Source organism: Stegastes partitus, unplaced genomic scaffold (assembly GCF_000690725.1).
Source record: "Stegastes partitus isolate 25-593 unplaced genomic scaffold, Stegastes_partitus-1.0.2 Scaffold37, whole genome shotgun sequence".
In the NCBI taxonomy this organism is placed as follows: domain Eukaryota; kingdom Metazoa; phylum Chordata; class Actinopteri; family Pomacentridae; genus Stegastes; species Stegastes partitus.
Genome location: NW_007577768.1, coordinates 117250 through 139494, shown reverse-complemented (window position 1 = coordinate 139494; position 22245 = coordinate 117250). Strand labels below are relative to the sequence as shown.

The 22245-nt window shown below is 40.0% G+C and overlaps 1 protein-coding gene across 4 annotated transcripts in view; it reads left to right on the top strand.

Moving 5' to 3' along the window:
- inpp4b (inositol polyphosphate-4-phosphatase type II B) overlaps positions 1-22245 on the top strand; it is a 106395-nt gene that overhangs the window by 57727 nt on the left and 26423 nt on the right. For all 4 annotated transcript variants that reach the window (XM_008302599.1, XM_008302590.1, XM_008302582.1 and 1 more), the window contains 3 exons: positions 6441-6545; positions 9376-9484; positions 20080-20263. In XM_008302599.1, coding sequence (XP_008300821.1) covers positions 6441-6545; positions 9376-9484; positions 20080-20263 — 398 coding nt within the window. The remainder of the gene's footprint in view (positions 1-6440; positions 6546-9375; positions 9485-20079; positions 20264-22245) is intronic.

The window sequence follows — 22245 nt, the reverse complement described above, 5'->3', positions numbered from 1 at the left end:
GTAACCCAAATGTTCATAAAACTCTTTGACATGGGGCGTTTATATTTTTGTTCAGTGTATATATATCTGGCCAAGCCCTCAAAGAAACCGTCTCATTTGATTATGCAGAACAGCAGATGGTGGGTGTTCATAATACATTATCTGCATCTGTCCCAAACTAACCTTATTAAATTATTACAAATGAAACTTCTAACATGAATAACAAAAGCCCATGAACTGACCAGTCACTTTGAATTTGTTTCTTTCGCTCTCAGTTGCCTCTTCCTTTGCATATTTTAACTTGCAATAGACGCAGGAACACGACGGCTGGTGATTAATTTTATACTGATTTACTCTTATCCCCATAGTGGGAAATTTGTCTCTGTTGCTTCTTGCTTTGCCTAGCTGATAAAAAATAAAGATGGCTAAGCCTCTGTGCTGCCTGCCTGAACTGTGAGGAGGGGGAGGCGTTCAGGGCACGCGAAATGCATAACGTGGCATCGGTCATTATGGTTTCTGACAAGCCCCTTGCGTGGCCCAGATGCCGCAATACACTGAGGATCCCCCCTGCCCATGTTGCCACTCTAATCCAGCCCTGCATTAACTTAGCAGGATGACAGACATTGCTAAACAAGCTGGGTGGGCAAGCTGCTGCAGATTAATTATTGATAACTAACATGATTAAAAAAAGGTGGAGAGCAGAGACAAAAAGAGACAGACTGTGGAGGAGCTTGAGTGGGTGAGCAAAGACAGGAGAGACAAAGAATGGAAATATAATTACCAGAATAAACAAATGGTGACAAATACAGGGAGTGAGCAGCATTCAGTCAGAAGTTCATTAAAATAAAGTCAGCGGGCCTCGCTGTCCTATTACTTGTATGTACACACAAATTAAGAACTCTTAGTGGATCTATTAGTATGTTCTTACTTTCAAACTGCTCGGCACTACCTTAAGTCAGGACTTATTTTAAGCTTATATACACACATCTCTGTCATTTTTAATTGGTAATCCCTGGGTTTGTGAATACCAAAAATGATGGGAGGATGAAATATAAAATGCTCCCACAGGATAGACTTAGCGTTTTCTACATTTTTAATGATGTTTTTAAAATAATTAGGTTTTGCAGGTTTGCACATGGCTCTGAGGATCGCTGTATTAAATAGGATTATTTGTGCATTTATGTAAAGGGAAGAACTCTTATGCACATGTAATTGAAGGTCAGCACTGAGTCGAGAAGATTTTAATGTGCTAAGAAGACTCAGTGGTCTGTGCATTTCATGGGTCAGAAGTAGGTCTTCCTCTTTGTCCTTTATTTCATTTCTGAGATAAGCAGCTCTCTGGAAATTTTCTGAGTCCCTACGTTCAGGTTCAGAGCTCTTCCTAAATAAATGTCCCATTTTAATGATTCACTGGCCTCAACAAACACATCAGATGCTCTAATAACTGTATTCCATTACCACTATTGTGTCCCAGTCTACAAATTAAAGGCACAGATCCCCTCAGAGTGGTGTTTGTTGGACGTCCAGATACGTTGCCATTCTCTGCACAAGACTATCAGTCATGCTATAAGTGGAGAGTTGCTCCTCCAATACGTCACTTATGAGATAGCTACAGCTTTAAGGCCCAGAGCTGAGTATTTAAGACAGTGTCATATATCTGTGTGGCTGGCAGTAAAGCATAGTTTTTGTACAGATAGCAAGACAGGTGGACAGGATAGCTCATATCTGACTTTCTCGTCATAGGATCTGTATTAGGGCTCTGCAGTCTGCTGCCTCCAGGTAAAGATGTTCAGCTTTTGAGTGCACAGACATGATCTATTTTGCATGTTAAAAATCATGACCAGAATATTGAAAGACATAAATTGGTTAAGAGAAAGAAAAAAAAGGGAAAAAAGGGTGCTGTCAAACATGACTCACTTGTGCAATACATACTCCTCTCAGACAGATTCCACTGCTCACGCAGCATGTGTTCAATCCTCCTCTGATTCTACAACACGTTATAACTGTGGATTGATTAAAAAAGCCTGCTGTGCTTCGAGCGACACTAAACCATGAAGATGAAACCCTTAACATGCTTAAACAGACCTACATTGATCTGACAGACCTCACTTCCAAGCCACTGCTTTTCCATGGCTGGTTGCTGCAGTTTGTGATCTTGTCTTGTTTTATTTTCAGCTTGTCCTCAGGCAGAAGTTTCTAAAAGCATATGATAGTGGTTGCTTGTCTTCTGAAGGAATAAAAGGGGTATAGAAGAGGCACAAGAAGAGAAAGATTAAAAGAAGAGATAGTGGCGAGATGTTGGTCAGTACTGCTGGCGTCCAGCCTTTCTGTCACATAGCCAGCCCACCTGGGCAAACAGATGGGGATCTGATATGGCTAATTCATCTAACCTACAACAGTCACTAGCTCGATTAGCCTGGTCCCCAGAGCTCTACAGCTGACAGTGAGAGCCCACTGAGCAGGGAATGACAGCGTCGCCATTGACTTGTTACCCTGCGGAAACAGCTCCTCCTTGCACAATATGTGTAGACTGAGGACTCCAGTTTAACTCCATATGGTTGAATTCATTTTATAACAGTATATAGGGTAAAGCTTTTATTAGCCAGCAAGCAGCATGACTCTAATGTTGTGTTACAATGTCAGTCTAAAAACTGAAATATTTCAACAAATTCATCGTGTCCAAGGCTTGAAGCCCCCTACCTTTAGTGGTCCTCTAATGTTTACTCTTAACCGCCTCAAGATTGGCAATTTTTCTTTTTGACTTTTCAATTTTTTATGAGTTGCTGTGAAATTCCCTACAGATAGTTGCGTCCCCTAGACGATGCATTTGAATGAGTTTGGCGATCCCGTTGACATTTCATCCAGCACCATCAGGTCAAAATTTAAATTTCAAATGTCTTTCTCTTCACTTTCAGCTGTACTTATACTTGTGTGTTCAGTGGAAATAAGCAAGTTGTAGCGTGGAATAGTTAACCTGCTACATAGTACCAGATCCAGATAAACTGTGTGAATGTTAACAAGCTGATGTTAGTATTTAGCACAAAGCATCTCTTTGCCTAAGTGCAGCCTCAGAGCAGCTAGCATGCCTGTAAACTCTTTATCTTGTTGAGTTATTGATCACATTGTGTGGTTTTCTTGGCCATAAGACTAAACCTGTCGACATCTAGTGGACAATAGATGTGCTAATAGTAAAAAATGTATCTATCCTGGTACCCATATGAATGTCTAAATGTTTCTCTGATGTTTAATACTGAGTACATTCTGTGTTACGGACTGTGTATTCTGCTACATGTGGAGCTTGTGCTTTGATTTTTACTACATTTAATGAGCAGAATGTACAGTCAGTGAGAAAACTGTCATTTACACTTTGATAAACAGCCACAAATCTGGTACCACCTTAATAAGAAGACATGATTGATTTTCAGTGCTTGAAAAAAAACCAAAAAAAAAACCATCGTAGTCGCTGTCAGCTCCAGCTGAGTCATTAGTGTTATCCATTTTTGAGGTGACACATTTCAGCTTGAGTGGGTCAGCAGTTCCAGCATTATATGCAGTAATTGAGTTGCAGTGGATTTGTTTTCATGTTTGGCCTACCCGCCAAATGATGGTGAAAATCTGTGGCAGATAACAGGTTTTCTCATCTAGACGTTCTGTCAACAAAGACCTTCTGTAGTGCTCTGGTTCTGCTCGGTAGATGCTGGTCTGTTGCTGAGGAGTTACTAACGAATAGGAGGAGAAATACTTTGCACAGCTCACATTAGTTCTCATAGAAGTGAGTTATGGTGCGTGTCAGATTGAAGAGATGGTCATTTTAGTCATTATGCTGCAATTAGCATGTCATAAGCTACAATACAGTGAACACACTATGCTTCACCTTGCCACACTGGACCAGCACACACATAATTACGGACATACAAGCAATCCAATGCTAAATTGCTATTTTCTATATTTAGAAATGGTGTCGGAATTGTAATAACTCAGATCTTCTCTGTGGTGTTAATAGGGAGAAATCATTGACAAGACAAGGAAATTCTTTCTTTGAGAAACTCGAGTATTTAGTTATATCCCTTCTTTATTTTTACAAATACATATGTGAGTTGATAATTATGACATTATAATAATAATAATAAAACATGTTTATGCTCTAATGCTGCTTTATTTAAATCACTGTCTAGGAAAGTTTTCATTCCATCTTGGTGGGTCCTACAAAGGGAAGGAAAATCACTTCCTTTTGTTCAAAGGAATGTGGTGCTATGTTTCCTGCATCAGGAAGAGCTGGTTGATTAGTGGATATTATGATAGACCACAGCCTTTGTGGGCAGGCAAATGATTTAAAAACCATTTGCCAATGGAAGTTTGTCAACGGGCAAGCAGACCCCCTCTGTTTTTTTTTTTTGTACCTTGTTAACATGTCCCACATGGTGTTTTTGATATGCTGGAAGACACATCATGACCGAAATAAGCAGTCAACGCCATGGCTGATCATTCCACCTCAAAACTGCAGTTCATCTGTAAAAAACAGCAGTGATTGGCGGAGGAGTGAACGAAGAGAGAGGCAGGGACTTCGATCCACAATTACAAAGGAAGCAATGGTGCAGAGTTAAATCTAAGTCATTTTAAGGTATGGAAGGATTATAGTCATGAAAAAAAAAAACTTCTAAATATGAAATGTCTTTACACAGAGATACATTTTTTTAGGGGCTTAATCACTGACAGCAAAGGTATTTTAAGGTAAAGTCATTACTGCACTGCCAAAATGGTTTGTTAAGAAATCTTTGTAATTGCAACACTGGCAAATACGTGTCTCGTGTTCTCAAGAACTGCAACAAAAAAGTTGTAGACGAAGACTGTAATGAAAAGGTCTGACTATAATGTTAGCAGTACTGTAATTATTTGGCCATTTAGGCTTTAATTAGATAGAAGAGTGTAGCGGTAGACAGGAAACAATATGCCGTACCATTAAGAAAGCAGTACAGGATAACAACATCTGATGGGCCAACAGTTGGCTATAAAATAAATATTCACCTGAAATGAAAATGAACAGATGCGACTTTTCAAGTGAAGGTACTTACACATTCACAGACTTATGTGAAACTCATTTAGTAGTTGTTAGATTGCAATTTGGATTAATTAATTACACTATCACTGTTACAACAAAATAACTTGTCACATGCACGCTGGAAAACAACAAAGTGTGGTGTCTTAGACATCAAATTTCAAGCCATCTGTTTGGAAAAAGGGTTTAATTAAAAGTTCCGATGCCAAACTAGATTATGAAACTTTGTGATATTAGAATGTTTGTTCCCCTCCTGGTCCTCTGTACCTGTCCTTCTACAAAATGCTTCTGTCGCTTGACTGTTGTTGAAAGTTAGAGCTAATCTCCAATTTAAGAAGGCTCATCAACCATATTTACATATTAGGCAAAGGAGCCACCAAAATGGAGTGTCAGATTGTGATTTTGAGCTTAACGAAAATCCACAAGCAATGTTTGGCAGAAGAATTTAATTGCACGTTTTGAGCAAAGTAGTGGTTACAAAGGCCATACAATCCTGTGCTTAAAGGATTATGATGCACATTAGAGGATTTTTTAGGCACTTGATTGAAAATGAGCTACTTTGAACTTGTTGATCTCTGATACATTATTTATCTGATAAATAGAAGTCTTTATTTATGCCATTTTTCTTTTGCCGAAAGCCGACAATTTTGTTGTGTGTATGGAAACGTATGCATAATGTAAATAAAAAGGATTCTGAGTAGATGTCTGTGAAATGATCTTGCATGGACATTTGGACAAGATTATCCATGATGTAATTCTATAGGTCATTGTAGTTGGTATAATTCATTATAACATAACTGTTCTTCTCTCTCTCTGGGAAAATGGTTGAGTCAACTGGGCTTTACAACCTGGATTGAGTTATACTTTTTTTTTTTGTATTGACAATTCTAAAGGCATACTAATTACCGACCATTCACTGAGGGAGAATGAAAAAGGCCACCATTTACTTTGCATATAATAGCAATTAAGTTGTAAAGAATCCCCACAACCTTAAAGGTGTAGTTGAATCTGCACTTCAGCTATTTCTAGCCTCTAAATTAAATTGACTTTAATTTGCTGTGTATTGCCTTTTGTCAGTCAGCTGTGCATTAATTAGATCAAGTCATTGAATTGCATGAGGCTGTTCTATTCATTGGTAAATCAAAGAGAAGAATGGATTGTAAGTGCAGTTTATTATCTAATGTTTGCTGTTTCTTTTTCCCTCCGTACACCCACCATAAAGTGTTAAAGACAAAGCCACATAAACCTGACATGTTGAAAGGATCACAGTATAGCTGCAGCAGACAGTAAGGGCTTTCTATAATCCAAGAGGCTTTCACAGGGATGTCTTTATCTTCGAAATCTAAACCAACACAATCATGCTTTTGCCACAATGTGACATGTACTTGTGTCTTTGTTTTTTTAGGTCGTTCGTTCAAGCCCAGCTGCTGCAAAGCCCAGAAGTCTCTGGAGTTTATCCCAATAAACTTGCACACCCAGAGGATGAGGGTGACATGCCCCAAAAAAACAGGTACTCTTTTAGAATTGTCTTGGAGTCATTATTGCATGCATTGAATTCAGGCTTTCTTCCCGACGGGCTCGAGAGCAACTTGGTTCTATGGAGAAGAGCTGTTTGATATGAATCGGTGGTCCGCTCGTGTGCATATTCTGTAAACAGCTGTGGTTGTCGCCTACTGTTGTCTTTCTATGCCTGACTTCTCCATCTGTCAGAGATGCTCAGAGGGCTCAGACAGGGTGGTTCTAGGTCATCACCCAAGCTGAAGGTGAGAATTAACTTGGCCTGAGAAAAAATAGACAAAACGCTAATTAAGCCCTTTGCGTTTTTCCAGAGTGAAAAACTAGACTGTCTCCTCAACTGCTGCTCTCTAGCTGGCAGAGGCTGTTATTGCCCTGGAACTGTCTCAGTGTATTAAGGCAACTAACTGCTGCTTCACTATCTGTGAGTGGGCTCTATTTCAACTAAGCACCAGATGATTGATGGAAAGTTGAAGACAGACAAACCTTGACATAAACTGTCTTTTTTTTCTGCGAAGACCTCTGGGATGACAGATGAAATAGGTGAGATCAAGTCATCATACGAGCCTGCAGCTCTCTCGCTCTGTCAAGGCCGTAAAACGGGTAAAACCATATTAAAACAAGCCTTAGAGGAGTTTGTCAATTGATTGATTGACACTGTGATAATTACCCTCTGTGGGCCCAATTCACACCTTAACTCAATTCCAGACAGCAGTGATTTAGCTGAGCTGTGAGTACACGCCAACATACTACACACTACACTCCTGCAAGGTGCACACTGCAGCCACTGGTTTCACAATGTTAATTAAGAAATCTGGACAATATGGAAAAGTAGTGATGCAAAAGGACATACAGTAGCTGAGTAACAGCATTATAGCTGTATCCTAATAAAGTGGCTGCTGACTGTATGTTTCACCTATCATAATTAGAATTACATTTACTAACATAGGGGAAAAGCTTGCTAACAAAGCAGTCAACCAACATGATATCAGTGGTCATCTGTTGCAAATGGTTTGGCACAAATTAAAGCCTTCTCGAACATAAAACAGCCGACAAGAAGATAGCAACTAAAAGCCGTTCTTCCTGAGTATCAGTCTACCCTCTTGTTTCAAATTACTCAGCCATGTTGGATATTAAATTCCCTCTAATTTTTTCGCTTTCCGCTTGATTTAAAAAGAAAAAAACCTGTGAAATAAATTGCAATCAATCAGGCACAGGAAACACTAGGACCTGCTCCTTGTTGCAACTGAGTTTCAGTTTCCAACTGTTGTCAATTGCTATATTGTTCTATTTGATTTTCTGAAGTGATGCATTTCCCTTAGTTTGACTATGCAATCTACTCAACAATGCTAAACCATTAATTTTCATTCTGCCTATTGATCATCCAGCAGGAGAAAGAAATCAGGGGAAAAAACAACACTTTGAGCTCTGAGCAGTATTCATTTGTTTTGCTGTGAATGGCTGTCTTTTGTCTCTGAAATGACAACTGTAAAATGCTTCCAGTCTGAAAAGCTCAGCTCGGCAAAGCTGAACTGAAAGCATTGTTCAGCACTCGTTTGGGTCAAGTAAAAGGATGTTTTGTCAGCGTTACAAAGGATTGTTGAATGGGTTAAGTATGAATTATAACCACTCATACTGACTGCCACAATCAGTTTCCTCTTTAAGAAAGCCACTGTCCTCTCAGCATTTAAACAGCTTGTTGATTTATTGAGGAAAAGATGGCGTGAGAGGAAGAGCAGACAAATCAAGCACAAATTGGTCATTGTGCTTGATGTTCTGAAAACCCACAATTGTTTTGTACTTCTACTGTGGGAGAACCAATTAAGGGAACCTGGATATCTGAAAACTCCAGGGGCCATACGTGTGGCAGTCGAGGAGCCTTATGGCCTGGCGAAGGGATAATTAATGGAAGAAACAGTGGGTAGGAGCAAAACCCCGACATCAAACCGCGATTGGTCTATTGTGGTGTTGTCATTTACTTCTCTGTGGCAAGACTTGGAGCTGTTGTGTCATTAATTTCTATTTTCAACAATTTTTCAAGCAGTGTTTCCTCTGGTCAGAGCTGTGGACTTTAGCTTTCTCTGGGGTATTCATTAACTGACCTGGCACTAAACCATACCAAAATATTCACCCCCATAATCCCCCATCCATCCCGTATCCTGCCTCTCTGTTTTTCTGATTTAATTGTCAGCTTCGTCCATTAGTCATTCAAAACAAGGCCTGTTCTAAGCACCTCTGTGCCCGCCTAGCTGTCTGTGAAGTGTTTATTTACTTCTGACGCCGGTGTGCAAATTGGAATGAAGCACTGTGACATTGGCTGTCCTTCTGGTTTAACATGGGACCAGTGCTACATTAAGACCAAGAGATGTCCAGAGAGAGAAGACTGCTAGTACAGCGGTATAGACATAAAAATAATGTCATGCCTCTTTGGTGTGCATACATATGACATATTTGTTGGCGTGTAAACAATGTTTGAGTGTGCTTGTTGCTTGTTTTATGGAATGTAGCACTTTGCAGCAGCACCTCATAACGAAGGAAGCTTCTGCATTTAATATTCATCAATTCAGAGTCGGGAACGTCCAGCATCATTACCTGTGGCTATTGCACTTATTACTGGCATTTCTAGAAATGATTTTTGTGAAATCTGACTTCAAATTAAGTTCACCTTACACTGAAAAACACTCTTTGACGGGGATCATTTATTCATTTATTTGTTTGAATTACATTTTTCTCGCTTCAAGGTCCTCCAGAACGTGTTTTCAGAGTGCTGTATCATATATATTAGACATTTTAAATGCTGTGAGCTCTATTTTCTCTCTTTACAGATGCTTTCTATGACATTGTCACTGTCGGTGCCCCTGCAGCCCACTTCCAGGGCTTCAAGTGTGGCGGTCTGCAGCGTCTCCTCAGCAGATACGAAGCAGAGAAAAAGAGGTACTAAATAAACATTCACACCATGGAGGCATGTGCTTGGAGGGAGCATGGGTGATTTAATACAGGACACATGCTGAGGAAACAGGCATGTATTGACAAAGGAATTTAACATGGTCATAATTAATAGTGACAGACAAATTTGTCCCTGGCCCATGGACTTGATTTTCCTAGTCCCATACAGTTATTCACAGCCAGGACACGCTGAAATTAAACTGGAACTCCACTGCCTCTGACAGCTCAATTTGACTGGAGGCAACAGGCATGATGGAAAAGGATTGTTGAGTCAGAAGTTCCTCTGCACCTGTTCTTTTCCCTGGCAAGCATTTTCTCCCTCATGAAGTTGTATGTTAAGTTCTCACTGAAGAGACACTTTTTGCTGCAGCTTCCCAGGTGCCAGCTGGAGCTCGCTGTTGAATTTAAGGTTTTGAGAAATGGAAGAATTCTAAGCTGAGGTAATGAGCAGCGATAACATTGTTACTGCAAAAAGATATTTACAGCGCACATGAAGAATAATCCATAAGCAACAGCTGTCGGTCTACCATAAGCACTGTACTCAGATTATTCCTAAATATTTTCAAGACAAGAAGTGAGTTTTTATCCTACAAATAATGTACCAACAAGTCTTCAAAATGTGCTTGCTTTGCTCAGACCAGTGTTGAAATTAGAGTTATTTTGAGAGTTGTTCTCACTGACACTCAGGGAGTCTTTCAGATTGAGTTTAATGTTAGATTGAGTTCAGTCCGTGGCTGTGAAGCAGCTCTCTGCTTGATTGCTTGATGAAAAATAAGTCTTGTGTGTTTTCGTCATTCACCAACAGTGCTCCACAATCACTCAAGACCATGCTATTGTGTTATACACAAACAAATACATAGATAAATATGAACACACACTTGCACTGACTGAAAGTGCACTCTGGGGCAACATATCCATATGACTCTCAAACCTGAGATCAGCAGTATCCTGTAAATTTTGCTGTCTTTGCCCTTTGGATGCAAGATGGAGCTATATGTCACTGGAGTTCAGTATGTGGTCACTTGAGTGATGCCAGAAGAAATGAAGGGTGATTTTTCCCATAGCTCCCCACAGAGTGCAAAGTCATTACAGACCATGCCAGATCCAATTAGTTACAGAGTTTGCAGCTCAAGAAAGAGGAGGAGAGGCAAGATGGAGAGGGGTGAGGTATGGGTATAAAATGGAAAAGCTGATGGGAAAATAGTTGGGGGCTTGTGCTGATAATCAAAAATAAAGAAAGGCTTTTTTTTTTTTTTACGCTAAAGTGCACAAGTGAATTTGCTGAAGATGGTCAGTTTTATCTGCTAGCATGAACAATGATAAGGTTAGCATATTTTCGAGAATCCACTGAAGTGAAATCATTTACTCTGAATGAGAGATTAGACTTCAGAAAGAATTCTCCAGGGAGACAGAGCTTTTTGTTTCATATTTGACTTAGCTAATGACTCACTGTAGCTTAAATTTTCCAATTTTCCGCCTGGCTAACTGACTACGGCCTGCACTGAGCCTTATATATGTTTGGCCTGGAATGTGGTCAGAAACAGGAATAAACTCAGATTCTCTGATGTCACTGAGTGTTCACGGTAGCCATTCTGATGAAGGTGCCTGTTTACTAAAAATGATCAACATTGATATTTCATGGTTTAATTTGCTGTTAATATGCATGCAGTAAATGTCTGACCAGCTGTTTAGCCTAAAAGAACCAAAGGAGGCTTTCTGTGTGTTAATGTGAAGTACTGTGGCTGTGTCCAGGTGAGGGTCCCTTAATTGTACGCTAAGTCAAGCCTGTTTCAGCAGAGCAAAGATTCATGTGCACACACACTCACACAATCATTATGCTTCTCCCAGTATGCCTCCTCGCCTTTCAGAAGCAGCCTTTTGTAATCACATTTGATTAAAAAGGGAACAATCGGCGAGATGTGAGACTTGGCCATTCAATGTGATATTAATTCATCAAAGAGAAGATGGAGAAGGATTGAGGAAGGAAAAAAGGAAAACCTGAGCATAGAGGTGTTACCAGGAGGGCAATAAAAGAGCCATTCGTCTTTGTTCCCTGGACACTAGAAGAGAGGGAGGGGGGTTCTTTCCAGATCCATTAAAAAACCTACATTGGCCAAACTTGGCATTGGTCAGAGTATGCAATGTAGTTTGTCTCTCAGGATGGGCCCGGAAAGAGTTTAATCAATAGCGACACTTAGTATTCCTCAAGAAACACTGCACATGTACACACAGGGCAAAAGCATTTATCTTTCATTAATGTATGCAGTCCCACTTAAATGTCTGTTTTAAAAGTCACTGGATTTTTATCCGTTTTTAATTGAACCCCATAGACATAGCTTTGGATTTGCTGAGGTGGTCTAATCTTTCATTAACAGCTTCTTCTGAATTATTCAGCTAATCTGAATAACGATGCAACGCAGGTTTTATGGAACCTGAACATTGCCAGTTTTCTCTACCTTAACAGCGGGTGTATGTGTGTCTGCATGTGTTTTATTGTACATATATGGGAGAAGGTTATATAGTAACTATTTTCAGAGTGTTAGACCACCTTTTTGTAAGGTCAGATGTAGTTAGTTGGTGCAGAAGCTGTGCAGCAGAGCTCCCCTCCACATGTGTCTTTGAATTCTGTCTGCTGTAACAGAGAGGAAGGAAGGATTGTCATTTCGCCCGGCCTCCTGGTCAAGCAGAACTGCCCAATGACACATTTCTGGGACACGGAGTGTGGTTGAAGCTACATCGCACGCCCTTAATAGAGTCTCTTGGGGCCGATGTTCAGATTTAATGTGACCAGCAGCATGTTGTCCAACAAAATAACTTCCTCCCCGGATTACTGGATGTGTGTTTGAGGGACTGGACATTGGCAGTAGCTGGGACTCCATGCTGATGGACAGCAGCTTGTTAGTTCTTTGCCTGCTCTGGAGTCAACCTGCTCCAGGTTCTTTGGATGATGGAGAAGGATGCTGGCAGTAGCCTTGAGGCTTCTCTGGTCACAGATCTGGGTCTGAATGTGTCTGAATCATTGAGGAAAGCTTTGGCTGTTATACTGAGAACTGGTACAAGATCAGTGCCCAGTGGAGGATTCAACAACAGATGGGGATTGGCAGTCAAAAGAACTGATCTAAGATCACATTTTCCACTATGTATCTATAGCAAACTGGATATTTCCACTGTGGCCATGTGGCAGTGGCCTGGTGTAAGAACCGTGATTACAGCGTGCTGTCTAAATGACAAAGGAGGCTTTGGCAGTCACCTGAAGTGCTGCAGGGTTCTCTGCTGACGTAGCTGCATTTTACTCCTGCTGGCTGTCAGCGGCAGGCCACAAGCTCTTCATTAATTTCCTCTCTGCTATTAATTAGCCATACGCCGGAGATGCTAGCTTAATTAGGCCGCTGGGCCCAGTGGTTTTCTCCCTCTCATTACTGTTACAACCAGTTCCTATTGATCATTTAGAAAAACCAAGGAAGAAATTCACCCTGGACCCAATACTAGTTTTAGTGATCTGTTACTAGATAGGACTTTCCTCCTCAACATCAGTTAGCCTGATAAACTGTTGTGCTGCATATGGATGTGTTCATCTTCCTGAAGATCAAATATTGTCTGTGTATGAAAGTAGAATTACAAAGAGATGAATAGCGATAATTTCATGAATGAATCTAAGTGTAGGTGCAAAGTTTAGTCAAGAGTGCGAAGCATATTGTGTAGAAGGAGTGGCAGCACACCTTCGGTATTTTAATGACTGAAGATGCATGGTGCACCCAGGGTGGTGAGAGGTGGGATTAAAAAGAATCCATTATCATACATTATCAGTGAATGTGTTGGAGTCTGACAGCAGGTCTTTCTGAAAGCAATGCTCTCCCGACAATGACGCACTGATGTCATGTAATGGAATCTGGAAGAGATGGAGACTTGCAAGTGCAAACATAGTCCAGTGCAAGTATACCTTTGATGCCAGATGAAATGAATTCTTGTTTCTTTACAATGCTTGTCCATGGATGGGCCTTTAAATCACAAAAAAAATCAACTGCAAAAAACACAACGGACGTAAGGGACAGTAGAATTTATAATCTCAAAAAATATATACATAAATGAAAATGCAGAAAGCCACAAGAAAAACGACAGGACACAATGGGTAAAATACAAACTATGATACAATAAAAGCACCATAGGCAACAGATCATTTAAGACATGACTGAGCTCCTCAGTAAAAGCTTCTGGAAGCAACATATGGAACATCCTGTGGGTGCTCTGTAATGATACACAAAATGAATGCAAATGCTTGCATTAAGTTAGCATACATGCACCAATTATGTCACTGCTTCCAAACAAGGAACAAAATGGTTTTCTATACAGGACTTTAATGAGAATGGATGCGAGCCACAGAAATGTGAAATGTGGAGTATTTTACAACAAACTCTTTTTTTCCCTGTCACACCACATTTACATTTAACCAGCACAGTCACATGACCAGTTGTGGTTCTGTGCTATAATATCCTGCTGCTCATCACAGTCTTGGCTGCATGTGTCTTGAGGATGGCCCGGCCTCTGCTGTGTCCTGCTAAACATAAACTGGGAAGGAGTGCAGAGCTTTCATGTGTATTTGAAGTTTGACAAGTTATGTCACACATAGTAAAGGCTTCAGCTGACACCTTTAGATGTATTTATAGGGAGGTAATAAAAGGCTGTTGTGGATAGGAGATGCTCATAAACATCAAATACTAGAATTTGTGCCCTAATTGTCAGATGTCTATTAAAACAGGGAACTAAATAAGCAGGAACATGCAGTCCTGTCTCCTAACAATTGTGTTCCGATACAACTTAGCTGAATTTTTGATTACGTCTTCAAGAAAACATTACGTTACGTTTGGTTGTGACGTATCATAAATACTTTTGTAATCAGAGTGTTTCTACATGTATATTATTGGTTGGCTACTCCAACCAATAATATACATGCAACACTGAATCATGGTAAATTTAATATAACTTACTTGACAAGAATTTAGCCAAAAAAAGACTCTTTCATGTCAAAGTAAAAACAGATCTAAAACATTCACGTTGTTCTCTGTAAACCAGTTCTGTGTAGCTTTGGCTGTATGCTTCAGTTTATTGTCTTGATGAAAGAAAATGTTCTGTCAAGTTACAGTTCTCTTGCAGACTACATCAAGTTGTCCTCTGGGATTTCTCTATACTTTGCTGCTATTATTTTACCTTTTAGCTTTACAAGTCTTCCAGGGCCTGCTGCCTAGAAGCATCCCCACATCAAGATGCTGCCATCACCACGCTTCACGATGGGCATGGTGTGTTTGTAATGATGTGCAGTGTTTGGTGTCTGCCAAACAAAGTGTCTAGTCTGATTGCCAAAAAGCTTAATTTTGGACTCATCAGACCAAAGAACCTACTGCCAGTTGAATGCCGAGTCTCCCACATGCCTTCTGACAATCTCTAGTCAAGGTTTAATATATGCTCTTTTCAACAGTGGCTTTCTCTTGCCAGTCTCCTAGAAAGCTACGAGTAGTGAAGAATAGACAATAGTTGCTTGCACAGTTTCTCCTATCTCTGCCACTGGAGCTTGTAACTACTTCAGAAGAGAAGCATAGGTTTTTAATAACCTTTTCATTGCATTGCTTGGAATGGTTCTTGTCTTCATTGTATAGTTACAGCCAGGAGTACTGATTCACCAGTGACACCAGTCACTTAAGACACATTCACCGCACTCAGACGATCTCCGTTTTCCGTATTGTGTGACTCCTAGCACCAGTTGACTTCATCTGTGAAAAGATGGTGAATACTTGCACAATCACCTTTTTTATATTGGATATTTTTAATTAATTGGAACACTTTATAGGATTCTGGTTTCACTGGAATATAAAAGTCTTTTTTGGTATGTCTTTTTTATTTATTTATTTTGTTGTTGTTTTTTCTTGAAAAAAGCCAAATTAAATCGGCCATTATTCAATGTTGAAAAGCGACAAAAAGAGAAAACTTCATGGGGGTTTGAATTCTTTTTTATAAGCAACGTATTACATAGGACGGGACTCATCACTTAGATATCGCTGAAAAAGGAAGAAAGACTTCAAACCTGTTGTAAAAGAGTCGTATTTTACCACAAACTGTGTACTTTTTCCTGAAGGTAACTAAATGGAAAGTAAAAAACAAAGCAAGAGTGACAGTGAAACTTCAGTACAAGAACATTGTTCCCACACGGGACACAAACCCAAATTTTCTGTCTTAAAGTCTTGTTGCTGACTTTTGATTTAACCTCCTCTCCACTCTCTTAGCACAGACTTTATGGCACTTTTAAACTGGAAAAACTTCCTACTGTGTCATACTCTTACCTTTCGGGGAGTAGATATGCTTTTTTTTCAAATAAATAATGCTAAATGTAATTTAGTTGTATTGGAATGTGTTTTTTTTTTTTATTACTATTATTTTAAGACAGCGCTGGAACAAAAATAAAGTGAGTACATGTGATTTTAAATTGGTCTGTAAACTCTCCACCAAATCAAATGAAGAAAATATTAAATCGTGGTCGAGCCAGCAGGTAGCTGTGTTTTGATGTATGTATAACTTGTCACTATTAACAGAAATAATGAGTCCCGCTATATAATTTATGTGTACTGTTATGCAGTCTGCACAAATAAGTCTCTTTGATCTACTATAACTTTAGTTGGAGATCCTCAACTGAAATACAGTTTGTGGGCTCATTAAAAAGTGTTTCCTACGATACTGTAGGTCAGCATTCAGTACATGTAGGTTTACTAACACGCAACATGAGTGTTGGTCTGAATTTCACATTGCACAGAGAAATTGAACTTGTGCATCACTAATGCATGATTAAAACTCTCAAAAACAACCGTGTAGTCTGAGGTGTTCAGTCTTTGTTTGTGCCTTTAAGGGAAAAAACACGAAAACTCAGTCACTTGAAATGCTCTTTGGAGTATGTATGGAAATGTAAACTAATGAGTCTCTCAGGTCAGTAGACATACACATAAATATTCATGAATAGCATGCAGAATTAAAAGTTGACATAGTTGCTGGACAAATGGCTTTGTGTTATGAATTTCACATTAATATTCTTAAACTGTATACAGCAGTTGTGTCTATACACAGAAGTAAATACAAGAATCCCCTGTACCTCTTCTAATGCTGTTATAAGGAGCATCTAACCTTTTGTTTTCTTTTTCAAGTAATTTCCCCCCTTACTTGTGATTATTACAGATGATGTAGTACTACAAGGCACACAGAAAGAATAGATCGAAGACTCAAAGTGGTCTCATAAAATGCCAATAGCATGAGAACAAAACATTCAACTTGCATCCAGATTTTAAAATGAAATAGGCCTCCGTCCAAGCAAATAGTAAATGGCAAGTTTTTATGGCTGCTATTTTAAGTATAACTAAAGGATTTGGACAGAAAAAAGGCTTTTATGAGTTTAAGTGTGCTGTGAGTCAGCTGCAGGCTAAGTCCCGCCAACCTTAGACCTAGACAGGTGGGAGGATTTTCTTCTCTTGCAATCCAAGACACCTCAGACTATTGCCTCATACATGACTCCAGGGTTCAATCACCACCTCTCTGTCACAAGAAAAGATAAATACCTACAAATTTTCAAACTTCGTATTAGATTTTATAGTGCATTTTAATGTCCACCTCTCACCTTCCTGACATCGTGTTGAAAAGAAGTGGCGCACAACACTCAAATTATACCCCAGGGATGGAAAACATAGCCGAGTCTTGAACTAACTGTCAGATCTTCGTGTTCATCCCCTTCTTGTCAAGTTTGCGTTCACAGATTTGTGCTGTTTTACCTTTGCGTGGTTTGTGGTAGACCTGTTTGGACTGACAGCAATGCTGATGAGGCAATTAAAGTTCCTAGCCTTAGCCAGCCTTAGAGGGGATCAATTCTGTCCTCCAGCATCAGGTGGCAAGTCCCAGCATTCATTATTGCCTGCATAGGCTCCCTAATGGGATTGGATTTGTACTTATGAGTCAACAGGGCTGTTATTGAATCTTACTCGCTGAAGCAATTGTCCTCTTCCAACAACTTTCTCCTTTGCCTCTTTTCTGAAGTATCTCTATTGTTGCAGTCCTGTAGGATTTTTTTCCCCTCCTTAGTTCTGCATAAAGTAGTAAGACGAATGTAAGCTCACAGGGGGTGAAAGGGTTTTAGAGACTTTACTTTGTTGCAGTAGATTATTCAATTCTGGACTTCTGTTGCAGAAATCATACCATTTGAAGGTATGTTTATGGAAGTCGGGATAACAGAAGTTTCCAAGTGGTGGTGTTCTGTGCGGTTGAGTACCTCACACTGTTTGCCCCGTGTCTCCCTCTCACTTAGTGATTCCTTTGATTAGCTTTGAGCTTGTGGGTGGTAGTTCTCCAGGGGGCTCATTAGCTGTAATGACAAGGCCAAGATTTTAAAGTTAGCCAGTCAAAGACATAGTTAGTAGTATCTACTACACCTAATTCCTTTAGACCTTCAGATTTTCACACTTATTGATACATCAGGTAGTGCTGTTCCACACAGGGCAATTTCCAAAGCAGCAACCTCACTGCAAAATATTAGGAGTGCTGCAGAGAATACTATATTATGCCAGCCCTTTGTATGTGCCCCTCCCTTCCTCTCGCTCTCTTTTCCTCTCTTTCTCTCTCTCTCTTATGTCAATTATGCCTTAGGATCTGGCTCTGGGGTCTGGCCTACATAGAGGCTTGCAGAGCTGACTCTAAACTAGCTGGGAGGGTTGCAAATGACTGCCTCGCTCCACGCTACATCTGATGGCAGGAAGTCAGCAGAAACTCATTGAAAGTCACTGGAACTTTACCCGAGGAGAATGTTTGATTGGAGTGATTTGCCCCGAATCTAGGAACTGACAAAAGGTGTTTTTGTCTGCGATTAAATAGCTCCCTAGAAATGAGAAAGGGATTAATTATTCATAAAGGGAAAATGGGTTGACATTGGACTGCAGGTCCAATTTGACAGTTCAGGCTGAGCACCTGGAAAGATTTGCCTCTGACACTTTAAGACGGACAGCACATAATGACAGCTCAGAAAGCTACCATTACGTTTACAGTTAACAGAATTAGCCATTTGATGTTGCTTTTTTTCAACACAGTGATGATCAACCCCTCCTAAAACACATTTTTGCTATTCTGATGTTGTTGTTATAACAATACATTTTAACAATGTATTCACTTAGTAACAACTGTAATGTAATATAAATACAAGTAGGTTCAGCTGCTTACAGTAAATCACCACATAGCAAGAAGAAGTGCATCACATAACATCATTTTATTTGAACAACAGCATTCCTTGTTTGTTAAGCCATACGTGGGGTCACCACAAAATGTGTACTTTAGTAGAATTAACCCTCTGAACCCCAAGCGGTTTCTGGACATTTTTGCTGCTGACATTTTCACTTACACTTTTTCACTCAGCTCATTTTTGACTGCAGTCTAAAGTCCTGCACCACTGTTGAAGCAGCACAGTGATGTCTAGAGAGAAGTCAAAAACAAAGTGTGCATTGTTACATGGTTAAAATACTGTAAATCAATTTTTATATTTTGGATTATTTATTTTTATAAAAATTGCTAAAACCTAGAATAAACCGATGCAGCATTTTTCCAAGTGTATACAGGTTTTACTAACACTGGAGAGGGGGAAAGGATGACTACTTATTACACTGTTTTCATTTTTAATTTACTCCCATAGTTGTCTCCTTTTGATCTGTGTGAACATAGCCGGCAATTCAGCCAAGTCCAGCCAAATTGTTGTCTCATGACTGTAGCAGTTGGGTCGCTAATTACTTCCTGGTTGCGCCAAAAAGTGCTCATTTTTTTGTTTTTTTTTACAGAATCTGGCTAGAGCAAGCAAACCTTTAAATGGCACATGTAGAGTAAAGTGATGTTGATTAAAACTTGTGATTGTCAGCTCAGTTTTGGACAAGTTTCCAGACTGAATGGCAGTTACAGATAAGTAGCTAGATAGTTTCTGGCTCTGATTAATGATGTTATTTTGGTAATTTTGTAAACATACCATGTTTTTCAAACCCACTGGGTGGAGAGAGTAAAAATGGAAAAAGAGGGACTGTGTAAGAAATGTCCATAACTCCCCAACAGAAAATATTTTTGTTAGACTCCTTGAAGTAAAGCTGAAATTCTACTCTTCAGTCACATATGGAATATTTTATCTCATGGTGCACAGAGACAAAATTTGAAAAACTGTGTGTGAATCACATCACAGCTGGTCAACCAATTGTTTCTTACTGTATGTGTTCCAGATAAAGCAGGTCAAATATTATAATGCAACTTCCAGCTTGTGTGACACCGAGACTTGACTTTTCCTGCTTTGATAGTTTTGGCAAAAGCCATTGCAGGTGGACACAGCACTAATCTAAACAAACATGGGATGAGCTTCAGTCCAGTATGGCGGCAATCTCATTACAAGCAAGTGTGGCAGAGTTCTTTCTAAATCAAATCTCAGCCACTTTCATATGTGCTCTCCAAACTGATATATTGTTCCCAGTCACTTGCTGTGCAACTGCCGCCCGGTCTGTCAAATCTGAATTGATGTGTTCTTTCCTCCACTACAGCTTCAGCACTGCCTACCAGTGTATCTACTACTCCCCAGAGCACACAGCCAAAGCCCAGGAGGTACTCAGCACGATGAGCCTCCTCCAGCCCCTCATCACCAGCTTAGCGGACCAGCTCCTCCAGGCTGCCCATGAGCACTCTTCCCCTGGACTGAGGGATGCACTCAAGAACCTCTCTGACAAGGTGAGGCAGCACCGACACCTTTCATCTAACTCTGCTTCCATCTCAACTGTCTCTTGATTCGTTTTTCCCTCAAGCTGCTACAATGCACAAAGCATGGATCTAACATATCCAGTGATTCCTCAGACAGGAGAGCCCCTTTAGCTTAACTTTGACTGTGGGGATTATTTAATTTAAACCCAAATTTAATTATTAATGTAGGGGTTCTGCCTCCCAGCCTATAACCATTACTTTTACTGATGGAACTTCGGGACTATTCAGGTGACCAAATTGACATAAACTGACTGCAGACAGTTTAATCCTCTCACAGGATTTCCTGACGAGAGTAACTTGGTACCAGCTCTGATAACATCTGTCTGCTAGTTTGCTCATTGCAAACAAAAGCTGTGAAATTTAGAAATTCTCCAAATAACTTTAAATCCAGCAGTTGTTTTGACACAGTTGCACACACTCGCGCACACACTAAACAGACAACCTCAGGAAAAATCCATAACTCATCATAAAAACGCCAAACTAACAAAAGTGAATAGCAGCATGGGGGTTTATGGAGTTGAGGCGTTTTTATCAGTATAATTAATGAATTACATCTGGTGCTGTCAGATTGCAATCTGTTGTGGGAGAGATTGTTTTTGCCACAGTGGAATAGAGCCCAATCAGCCTGCTTAATTGGTACATTCGCTCTGTCACCACTTCCTCTCATCCTTGATTAGACACGCACACACTGGCCAAGTAAACCCCTGGCCTGGTCAGCACAAGCAGAGCTGCTCTCTGATTAAGATCTCAAGCTGTGTTTGTGTGTGTACGTGTGTGAGGCTGAGGGGCTTGGAACTGTGAAAGTGTGTCTGCGTGATGATCAGGTCACATCATTGTGTTCAAATCCCAAAGTTAAACATGGTGAAAAACAGCTCTCGATTTACATACAGACACGCGGAGTTACCAGCATGTTTGCATACACACAGCCTTGTGCTGGCTTGTTCACACGTGTGCAAACCTGTGTGCTTTTATTAAGAATTATTAATAGTGTGGGATTACAATTTTTCTGTAAAAGGCTTGAGGTGCAATATGCAAGATTTTTTATATAAATATTGCATTACTATATCAGAGAACAACTACCTGCTATGTGAAGACATAGCTGTGTAATTGAGAAGTGGGTGAAGTCACACTGCCTCTGTATGTGTTGTTATCCGAGCCTCTTTGTTCTGTGTCTTTGCAGTCAGTTTTGCTGTACGTGCACATTACTGCATGTTGTGCACGTGAGCTCCTCCCTTTGAAACCGTTGGCCTTCCATGTGCTTAGAAATAAACCAACAGTGACCTCCCACACTGAACTGGAAAAGTTAAGTGCAGTCTAGTGTCTTAAGAATATCCAAAGAATAAATAAGAAAAAAAATAACAATATGAATAAAAAATATTATTTGAAAAATAATTACCTCATTTATATGCACTTGTTTCATTTCCGCTCAGTGTGAGTGTCCAATGCTGTTTTGAGGCTTTGCTTCTCTTTCTCCACTCGTGTCTGTTCTGCTCCAGTCTTAGTGTGTCAGTTTCCACACATTAGTCCACTCCGGTCCATCCACGAGTGCCGTCGGTCACAGGTTCCAACATTAACACACAGCAAAACAAACCAGAGCAGAGAGGGGCAAAGTGAAGAAAACATTACTCAAGTTGACAACAACTCGCTACCTCCATTCAGTGTATTTTATAATGCTGGTGTTGGTCAATGGCTGTGGCTGAATTATTCTTTGTTGGCTCCAGTGTAGGCAACCTTTTTGGTTGTAAATACATGTGAATCGGAGGGGGGGGGGGCAACGTGCCTGTTTGTTTGCTTTGGTCTATAATGCTGACATTGCTGATACAAATAGTGGAATATATTTTGTGTACCACAATGTTGAACAGGTGTAATCTTAGTAAATTGGACAGCAGATTCACAGCGTGACTGCTTTCACTGCAGTTTATATTCTTTTCTCTTCTTGTTGCTTTGAACCC